The 10,636-nt window shown below is 29.5% G+C and overlaps 1 protein-coding gene and 1 non-coding gene across 2 annotated transcripts; one reads left to right on the plus strand and one right to left on the minus strand.

The window, feature by feature from the left end:
- Window positions 1-4,165: 4,165 nt before the first annotated feature.
- On the plus strand, window positions 4,166-7,342 carry LOC130945960 (G-type lectin S-receptor-like serine/threonine-protein kinase At4g27290). The gene is made up of 7 exons (XM_057874646.1): window positions 4,166-5,417; window positions 5,534-5,662; window positions 5,822-5,970; window positions 6,031-6,241; window positions 6,336-6,573; window positions 6,667-6,817; window positions 6,903-7,342. The coding sequence occupies exons 1-7, from the start codon at window positions 4,166-4,168 to the stop codon at window positions 7,206-7,208; spliced, it is 2,436 nt and encodes an 811-aa protein (XP_057730629.1). The 3' UTR covers window positions 7,209-7,342.
- A 3,099-nt stretch (window positions 7,343-10,441) lies between these two features.
- Window positions 10,442-10,636, minus strand: LOC130947195 (U2 spliceosomal RNA). The gene has a single exon (XR_009072596.1). It is a non-coding gene; the product is annotated as a U2 spliceosomal RNA (small nuclear RNA).

Below are 10,636 nucleotides of genomic sequence, written 5' to 3' on the forward strand. Positions count from 1 at the left end.
CCCCCATAACAAAAATGTTAGAATTAACGGAATATTCTGTTAAACTATACAGAATATTCAGCCAAGTGTTAGACATATTTGTTTTGTTTAACAGAATATTCTGTTAATTCCAACATTTTTGTCGTGAGACTTAATTACAAAATCTAATATGGTATAGATACTCAATCGAAAAGAAAAAAATATAAGGATCTAATTGAAAATTTAATAAAACTATAGAAACTAATAGAATAATCACTCTCCTCTGAATGATTTGATTTGACCGAAGGAGAGAGGAGAGAGAAGAGAGAAACTTTTGGTGGAAGCTTTCAATGTAAATTAAACTCAATTGAATTTGGAGTTACAGTTACCAAGGAGTGTAGTAACGTGTGAAGCTTTCAATTTTATTAAATCAAATTGAATTTTAACTTCCAGTTACCAAGACATGGAGTAACTGATAAACCACTATTTTACGGTTTATCTTGTGTTCAATTGAGTGGATTTTATTAATCTTTCATACACTTATTCATATGATTTGCATGAGTTTACATTTTCCTTCCTGATTTTGTGCTATAATTGAAAACATGCTTCTTTGACCTTATATTTGCTAATCTTAATCCGCTCTTATTACCATTCGATGCCTGGATATGTGTGTTAAGTATTTTCAGAGATTAGTAACCGAAGCATGTTTTGAAATTTTTGGACCATTTCCTCCTTTTCTTTTGCTTTGTCAAGATTAGTTCATGGGCTTGTGATTTGGGTTTGTCTCAATCTTAAGGTTCAGCCACTTGTTTGATTTAGCTTTGCCAAAACTAAATTAATTTATTAATCAAATTAGACTTGTTTAGCTTTGGCCCAATATTAAAAATGATTTTTCTACGCACTAAACCAAATTTATCAAACAAACAATTGGATATAATTAAATAAACACTTAATAATTTTTTTAATAATATTTGTTTATCTTATTAATTTTAACATAAATTTTTCAAACTCAACATATATTTATGGGAGATGTTTGTTTGACAAAAAAATTATTATATATAAGGCCAAAAATAAATTAAATAAAATAATAACAATAAATAAATAATATATAATATTATCTCAATTAACTTTTAAAAAAATTACTAAATACTAATAATATTATTTATATTTAAAAATTTAAGTTTGATTTTGTATAATTAACTAATTGAAAACAAATTTAATAGTTACGTATAATTCGGTTTATATATATAATGTTTCTCTATTTTTTTATTAAATAATTATTTAAAATTTTTTTAATTTAATTGTAAAGTTAAAATTTTATTTTATTTATGGTAGATGTTTGTTTGACAAAAAAATTATTATATATAAAATCAAAATAAATTAACTTAAATAATAAAAATAAATAAATAATATATAATATTATCTCAATTGACTTTTAAAAAAAAACTACTAAATACTAATAATATTATTTATATTGAAAAATTTAAGTTTGGTTTATAAAACTAATTGAATTATTATTATTTATTTTTTAATTTAAGTAAATTTATTTTTCTAGTTTTAATAGATTAAATTTATATATAGTTTTTTTCATTATATTGATATTTAAGAACATAAATTTTTATCATACATAAATAAAAAATTTAAGCATGCGACAAATACAATGATATAATGGGCATTATATACTTCTATGTATATTTCTTATTATTTTTTCTATAATTCAATAGTTGCCCCAACAACTTTGTATGTGTCCCTAGTCAAACTCTCCTAGTTGTTTACTTATAAGTTATAAGAATAAATTATCATTTGTACCCATAAAAGATATAAATATTGATAAATATATCTTATAAGAATAAAACAACAATTATAACTACGGAAGATGGTTTTCGTGTGCCAAGAGTACCTGGACGTTGGTTACACAATTGGTCCGTTAGGGTATTCTTGACATACGAAAGCTATCTTCTGTAGGTATAATTGTCGTTTTATTCTTATATGGATATATTTGTCAGCATTTGTATATTTCATTGATACAAATGGTAATTTATTCTAAGTTATAAACATGTTTTAATGTTTAAAAAATGGAAAAATATAGGTAGATAATGAGAATACTAAACAATGTGAATAATAGATATGTCGGATGTTCAATTTAATAAGTATGCAGATGATTATGTTCATTATTTTAAACTAGAGTGAGATCCGCGCAATGCGCGGACGGTAAATTAATGATAGTATATAATAAATATTAAAAATGATTATGTTTTGTAGAATTAAATTAAATATTTGTAAACTAAAGTTAAATTTGAAAGGTGTTTTGTTTAAAATAATTTATAGTATAAAAGATTTAGATGTTAGAGTTGTACAAAGTGACATTTTTATTTGGTAGTTTGATTTTTGCATTTGTTTTAGTTGATAGATTTAGTCTTCTTATGTGGCGCTGGTCCTCTTTTTTCTTTATTAGTTATTGTTAGAATTGTTGCTTTCTTCTTTCTGTCGAGGTTCTTGTGAAGGCATGTTTTTTATGAATTGTTGAGTTGTATGCACTTTCTATTATGTTGTTTGTTCCATCTTTTCATGTATATTTTTCTTCTGAAGATATGTCTTAAATTTGTATGGTTTTCTTTCTTCTTAATCTTTTAATATAGTTTTCCAATGACATCTACAATAAAAAGAACAAAAATGTGTAGATTTTTTTTTGAATAAATTATTTTTAATAAGAATAATTGAAATAGTATAAAATAAAATTAGCTGTTAGTATTTTTTTTTACCCACTCTGTCAGACAATATTTCAAATGATGGAAATTCAAAATAGTCTTGAAAAATGTTTAAAATTGGATCTTTAATTTCTTTCACAACAATTGTGAGTAAAAAGTTTGCTTTCATTATATCTTTAATTGGCTTATACAAATTATTTGTACCTTTTATTTTTAAATTTTTTATAGTATAGATTTTTCCTTCCATGTGTTAGTAAATCATAGTTCATAATTAGTTAAAAAAAATAATGAATAGCATATTGAAAGAAGTATAATTTTAACGATATTAAAATATAATTATATATAAAGTATTATAAAATAATATAAAAAGTATAAAAAGTAAAAATAATTAAAGTATTTTTTTCGTAAATTCAATTTAAAAATATAACAAATATGTTTGTTTTGTACATTTTCATCTAATATAATCATTTCTAAGTAAAGAGACTCTTCTTCATTTGTGGGTGTTAATGTTTCCCATAAATGAACCACGTGAACTTTGATAAACTAATTGTTTTTTTGTTTGGTGATATTGTCGAAAGAATAATGCTGCATTGAGTAAGTTTGAGATGTTGTGTAGTTCGAAAATAATTTTTTTGTGCTAAATTTGATGTCATTTGAATGAATAGTGATAAGAAACTTATATAAGTAGTTCAAATAGTATGAAATTTGAATATTTGTAACGTAAAATTTATTATGATTAACAATATTATTATTACATTTGTAATATGAATGTTTATTATATTTAATGAGTTGTTTATAGAAATTAATAAATTAATTATTAGAGTTATAAATTTATTGTATTGTTTATAACGGTGAGATATAATAAATATATGGATATGAATTCAATGTCTTTGTGATTACAAATTTTTATATATATATTTTTTTTGCTGATTTAGAAATAATAGTTGATTTGACAAAAATTGAGTGATTAATTATAATATTTTGCCAAGTAAGCGATGTTGTTAACATGGTATTAGTAGAAAGAAAAAGATATTTTTAAAGTAATTTGGATAAACTTATGTTTCTACTTTTATATATTAAGAATAGATAGATAGATTGGATACTCATGCACAGTTAATAATGGGTGGATATTCAATTCATTAGATATGTGGATAGTTATCCTAATGTTAAGGTCTAAGGAATAATTTAAAAGTGGAGTGTTTTTTATTTTATTGGACAAATTCTAGAATCTATTATTCACAAAAGTCATTGTCTATCTAACAAAACTCTGTTACTAAGGAAAGGAAAATAGGTCCCGACTCCTGATTATCTTTTCTTATGGATTTGAATCCTCTAAAATTTATATTTCACTTTAGAGAGTATATTTATTTTTGATCTCACCTATGAAATCAACAGTGAAAAATCACATTTTATTCGCTAAAGTGAAATTCAAACTTTAGAGGATTCAAATTCTTTTCTTGTATTAGTGTAGTAGAAACAAGTTGTGCCTCAACGAAATAATGCAAAAGCAGAGAGTGCTATGGTTTTGGTCCCTTCTATTCTCATTTATATTAAGAAACTCCACTTCACTAGATAATATAACTCCTGTTCAGTCCATCATCGATGGAGAGACATTAATTTCGCTTGGAGGAACCTTTGAACTTGGCTTCTACAGCCCCGGAAATTCAAAGGGCCGATACTTAGGCATATGGTACCATAACATATTCCCTAAGGTAGTGGTGTGGGTGGCAAACAGAGAAAAACCCCTCAACAACACCTCCGGAGTTCTAAAACTCACCGGCAAAGGACTACTTGTCCTTGTTAATGGCAGCAGCAACAGCAGCATTGTGTGGTCCACCAACATGTCAAGCAAAGTGGAAGATAAATGGAATCCAGTTGCACAGCTCTTGGAGTCAGGAAACCTTGTTGTCAAAGATGGCCATAATGGAGACCACTTTCTATGGCAGAGCTTTGATTATCCTTGTGATACATCGTTGCCAGGAATGAAGCTGGGATGGGACCTTGGAACAGGTCTAGAGAGGACTTTATCATCTTCAAAAAGTATTGATGATCCCGGCCGCGGACACTACACACTTAGAATAGAACTTAGAGGTGATCCACAAATTGTTCTAATGAACGGAAATGCCACAACAATTAGAGTAGGGCCATTAAATGGGCTAATGTTTTCAGGAGCTACAACTTATTTGCGCTATAGCCAATTTTCATCTCAATTTGTTTTCAATGAACAAGAAGTGTTTGTTAGGTTCAGACCAAATACATCCAAATATATTAGAGGTGTAGTGTACCCTTGGGGAGGTGTTCAGGTTTTGCATTGGTCAATACAAACCAGAGGCTGGGAGACCCTTATTTCTATACCGGAGGCCGAATGTGACAAGTATGCTATTTGTGGTGCAAATTCTATTTGCAGTACTACTCCTACTCCTGTCTGTTCATGCCTTGAAGGATTTGCACCAAAATATCCTGCAAAATGGATGGAATCTGATTGTTCTGATGGCTGTGTTAGGATCACTCTTTTAAGTTGCAGCAGAGATGGATTCAGGAAGGTCACCGGCATAGTGTTGCCGGTCACGTCTGCTTCTTGGTATAACAGGACCATGAACCTGTTGGAATGCAAGGAATTCTGTCTGAAAAATTGTTCTTGTACGGCATATTCCAATTTGGATATCCGTGATGGAGGAAGCGGTTGCTTGATCTGGTTTCATGATCTTATTGACATTAGACAAGGGACACAAGACTTCTATATTCGAATAGGTATACTTATCTTCGTTGCATATTATTGTTTTTTATTACCTGCATTATAATTTCAAAATAGATAATGTAACGAATTAAGGAACAATGCTTTATGCTCTTAAATTTTGATATCTCAGATGATAAGAAGAAAAATTATTCCAGCAAGAGGAAGCTAGAAGGCATCATTGTTGGCTCTATATTGTTCATCACGATCATAATACTTGGACTGAAATTATTTCTATGGAGAAAAAAACTTGAGGATCCAGGTGAATACGTAATATTCTACATGTGGATTCTACTACTACACCAATATTTGGAAGAAATATAACTGCAATATTGAAAGGCTGGTGGTTCTTTACATCAACCTTGTTAAACTCCAGAACTTTAAATTAATTTCTCTCTCGTATCACTCTTCATTTTGCTAGATATATTTTGGTTGAAACAACATTTTTGCAAAATGGAAAAGGAAGACGTGGACCTTCCAACATTTGATTTATCAACTATAATTTATGCTACTGATCAATTTTCTAGCAGTAATGAAATGGGAAGAGGAGGATATGGACCAGTTTATAAGGTACTAAAATAACTTGACATGCTCACTCTGGTATTTTGTGCTAACAATTGTCATCATCAGGGTGTACTTGCAAACGGGACAGAGATTGCAGTCAAGAGACTTTGCAAGAACTCCGACCAAGGACTGCAAGAGTTCAAAACGGAAGTTCAGCTAATTGCAAAACTTCAGCATCGCAACCTCGTAAAGCTTCTTGGTTGTTGCATTCAGCAAGAAGAGAAACTTTTGATTTATGAGCTCATGCCCAACAGGAGTTTGGACTACTTTATTTTTGGTTCATTTCTTAACTATCTTGAATTTATGCTTCTTTCTCTGAGGTACTAACTAGTAGATAATCATTTTAACATTTTACTTTCTCAACATGATAGATGATGCTAGAAGAAAATTATTGGATTGGACTAAGCGCTTTCACATTATTAGTGGCACAGCTCGAGGCCTAGTCTATCTGCATCAGGACTCTAGGCTAAGAGTCATTCATAGAGATCTAAAAACTAGTAATATTCTTCTTGACGAAGACATGAATGCGAAAATATCAGACTTCGGTCTTGCTAGGACATTTGCAAGTGATCAGACTGAAGACAAGACTGGAAGAGTGGTGGGAACTCAGTAAGTAGGCTAGAGTATTGCTCATACTTAGAACTGTAACATTTTTTCTGCCATGTATCATGATTCTTATGTGAGATACACGCAACAATGCAGTGGTTATATTTCGCCCGAGTATGCAGTGCGTGGATCTTTCTCAATGAAATCTGATGTGTTAGCCTTTGGTGTAATCGTGCTTGAGGTAGTCGGTGGGAGGAAGACAAGAGAGTTCTGTGTCCCAGACCAAAGTCTTAACCTTCTGGGATTTGTTAGTGTTGTTGTGTAAGTAGGAACTATTATTGTAGCTCACATAGGTCCAAAATCAGAAAATAATAATTCTGACATCTTTTCAGGCATGGGAGCTATGGAATGAGGAGAGGACTTTGGAACTGGTAGATGAATCACTGCGTGATTCGGTGAATGAAGATGAAGCATTGAGATGTATTCAGATAGGGCTGTTATGTGTGCAAGAGAGACCAGAACATAGGCCTAACATGTCATCTGTAGTTCGTATGTTGGATGATGATAAACCATTGCCTCGGCCAAGGTTGCCGGCATTTTATTCACACCAACAACATTCTACACTAATTTATGGTGAAGATGGTGAAGAAGTTCATTCAGCAAATGAGGTTACCATATCATTGTTAGGGGCAAGGTAGTAAGTAGAGTTTACATTCAATGATGCTATGTGATTATTCATATGGTGTATATCTCTTCTTTAAGATGAGGCAGAAATGGAGATCACAGTACTCAGGTCAGCAAGGCACTCAGTTGGAAGGCCAAGGAAGGAATTCAAGAGGAAATCATCAATTGGATCAACTGTTGCCACACCAATCAGCCAATCTCTTCTCTCTTCCACTCATCATGTCACCTTTTGATTCTTCAGATGTCAACAGTCTTCACCATTAGTGGTGGAGCCTTGTAGATACTCCCAGCAGAAAACAACTTGGCCTTGAATTCAAGATCAATTTGGCTCAGTTAATAAATATTGTATCACAAGAATTTAAGTTCAATTCCCACCATTGATGTAAGAATCACTTTGCCATATATATATATATATATATATATATAATCTAAGTTCAAAGATTGTAATCTCCAAAATATTTTATGGGTTACCTTGCCAGATTCTTGGTTAATGGTTCCTTGGAATGCTCCTGGAACTCTATGAATCCTCAAACAATGGTGGCAACAGCAACCCCAGAAACTTGGTTGTAGAACTAGTAAGTGATGGAACATACTAATACTAAGAGCCCGTTTGGGAAGTAGCAGAAGCTACTTTTGATTATGAAAAGTCACAATCTGCATGTTTGACACAATTTTAAAAAAAAAACTTTTAACTTCTCGAAAAGTTAATTTATAGCTTTTTGAAGAAGTAGAAATATATGACTTCTCTACTTCTCGATAAGTCATTCTACCACTTTTTAAAAAAAATTTAATTTCAAAACAAAAAAATCTACTTTCCTTCTTGACTCTGTGAAAAATACTGACCCTTCACCACCATTTTCACTCAAGGTCTGTTAGAAGCACTGACCTTCTACCATCATTCTACCATCATTTTCCCGCAATGTTCCAAACCTCACTATTTTCACGTAATGATTTATCTGATGGAAGTATTGATCCTCTACCACCATTTTTATTTTCAGACAATATTACATCTGACTGCATACATATATTCCTTCTAAGTATTTTTTTATCATTTTATTACTCTATTTTTTATTATTAAATTTGTATTTAATTGTGGTATGAAATTTCAGTTTTAATTTTATTTTTTTCATATGTGATTTTATAGCATGCTATTATTTTTATAGTTAATTATAGCAAGTTCTTGACCTCAATAAAGGAGAAGATAGTTCTAATAGGAGTAAAAAAAACAAAAAAAGCAACAAAATATACATTGACACACATTTTATATTTATTTTTTATTTTCACCTATCATATCATACACAATATTAGTGATTAGGTTATGTAAAATCAACATTTAATATTAAAAAATATTTGTTATCATCGTTATTTTAATATTCATTCTCTTCTGTAAAAAAAATTATTTTTTGAATTATTTATCCAAACACTACAACTTTAAAACAAGTACTTTTATAACTAAAAATTCAAATACAAAATAACTTATTTATAAGCTGCTATTAATAAAAGTCCTTATCTTTTAAGCTCTTTTTAAAAAAAAAAAACTTATTTAAGTTATTTATCCAAACTGGGCCTAAGACACCTACTCATATATGAAGATGTTAAAAAACATCTTATGAGCCTTGTGTAAAAAATATGCTTAAAACATCTTATGAGCCTTATGTAAAAAGTATGCTTTATTTGTTTGACCATATTTAAAAAAAATAATATTTTAATAACATATCAAATCAAACCCTACAATTCATCATAAAAAAATATATTCATGAATCATGATAGTATTTACTAGGGGTGTTTGCGGTGCGATTTAGTTTGATTTAAAGGAAAAAAGTTATCCGATCCAAACGCTTAATTTATGTGCGATGCGGTTTGGATTGGACGATTTTTTTTGGAAATCCGATCCAATTACAAGCGGTTTGGATCGGTTTGGATTTACAATTTTTTAAATAAAAAAAATTAAATACATGTAACAAGTTTTAACATCAAATTTTAAATAATCAACAATGACATAACAAGTCTTAACAATATCTTAAAAAGTCAACAATAACATAACAATAGAAATAAAATTAAATTTAGTTAAAATAAATAAATAAATAACATTTTGAATATAAAATATTTATTAAATAATAATAATACATAAATAATAGAAAAATATATAACAAATTGAACATGTTATAAGTATAATTGTAAATATAATAATAAAATAATAATATTATAGCACATTATGCAGTTTGAATTGAATTGAATCGGTTATAAAAAGTAAAGTATATCGAAATTCGATCCAATTCAGCGGTTTACAAAAACTAGAATCCAATCAAATCCGAATTAGTGCAATTTTAATCGATTTTCAGTTTTGAGAGTTTAATTATCAGTTTGAATTTAATTCACCATAGTGTGTTTCAAAAATCAACTGAAACAAAAGAATATAGAACTCGATTAGTTTTACTACTAAACCATTTTTTGTTGAACCATTAAAAAGAAAAACCATAAAAGTATTTCCCCGCTGTTAATTCATTGGGAAGCACCCTCGGAGAACTAGATTTGTGGCTCTTGACCATAAATGCCACTCATTGGCTCATGAACCAGAGGCGTAAATATTTAAACAGGGTTTGGTGGGTGCGCCAGGCCCTTGCAGTAGTGTAAGACCATCTCCAGTAAGGAACTCATTCCAGTTCCTGTTTATGGCCCACCTGTCATAAAAAGGAACTCCACATCAGTTTTTGCGTCATAAATAGTAAATAGGAACTCAAAACATCTTTCTCTTCTCCATTAGAAGGAACTAACTTTAGTCCCTGTTGTGGTTCCACTTAATTAATTAATTAAAATACTTAAAATTAATATAATTAATTTTTTTAATAATATAATTTAATAGAATTATAATTAATTATTATAATTATTAATAAATTAAATATAATTTAATTATTTAATATAATTTTTTAAATAACTAAATTAAATACTTACATCATATTTAATTTATAATAATTATAATATTTAATTATATACCTAAAGTTAAATAAATTGATATATAATAAGAGGAAGAACAACCCTTCATTGATAATATATTATGCAACGTTATTAGTTATTATATTAATATCATATTATTTTATTTTTTTTTTAATTTAAGTGCCAATGAAACAAAGTAAGTCCCTCTGAACAGGGCCTTCCTTACTTTAAAATATGTGCGAGGACTCATGTATGTATTGTTCCAATGGTTGGGTTTTAACTTTTGTCAGAACAGGGCCTTCATTTTTTTGCCGTTGGAGATGCTAGGCATGGCAGTAGTGTAAGGCATGGACGACACTTGAGAGGCCTAGTAGCAAGCTACTATGGTTGTCACTCCCCCTCAAAATATAAATTTAATATCGTGTGAGCCAATGGCCCACATATCAGATATTAAACTGATAAGAACAGATACTACACTTGATCTTAGCCAAAAGGCCAAGAAAGGTAC

This window comes from Arachis stenosperma, chromosome 8 (assembly GCF_014773155.1).
Source record: "Arachis stenosperma cultivar V10309 chromosome 8, arast.V10309.gnm1.PFL2, whole genome shotgun sequence".
NCBI classification, from domain to species: Eukaryota; Viridiplantae; Streptophyta; class Magnoliopsida; order Fabales; family Fabaceae; genus Arachis; species Arachis stenosperma.

Coding starts and splice junctions, on each gene's coding strand:
- LOC130945960 (XM_057874646.1), top strand. CDS start 4,166: ATGCAAAAGCAGAGAGTGCTATGGTTTTGGTCCCTTCTATTCTCATTT. Junction 5,971..6,030: donor GATATGGACCAGTTTATAAG/GTACTAAAATAA, acceptor TGTCATCATCAG/GGTGTACTTGCAAACGGGAC. Junction 6,574..6,666: donor GGAAGAGTGGTGGGAACTCA/GTAAGTAGGCTA, acceptor GCAACAATGCAG/TGGTTATATTTCGCCCGAGT.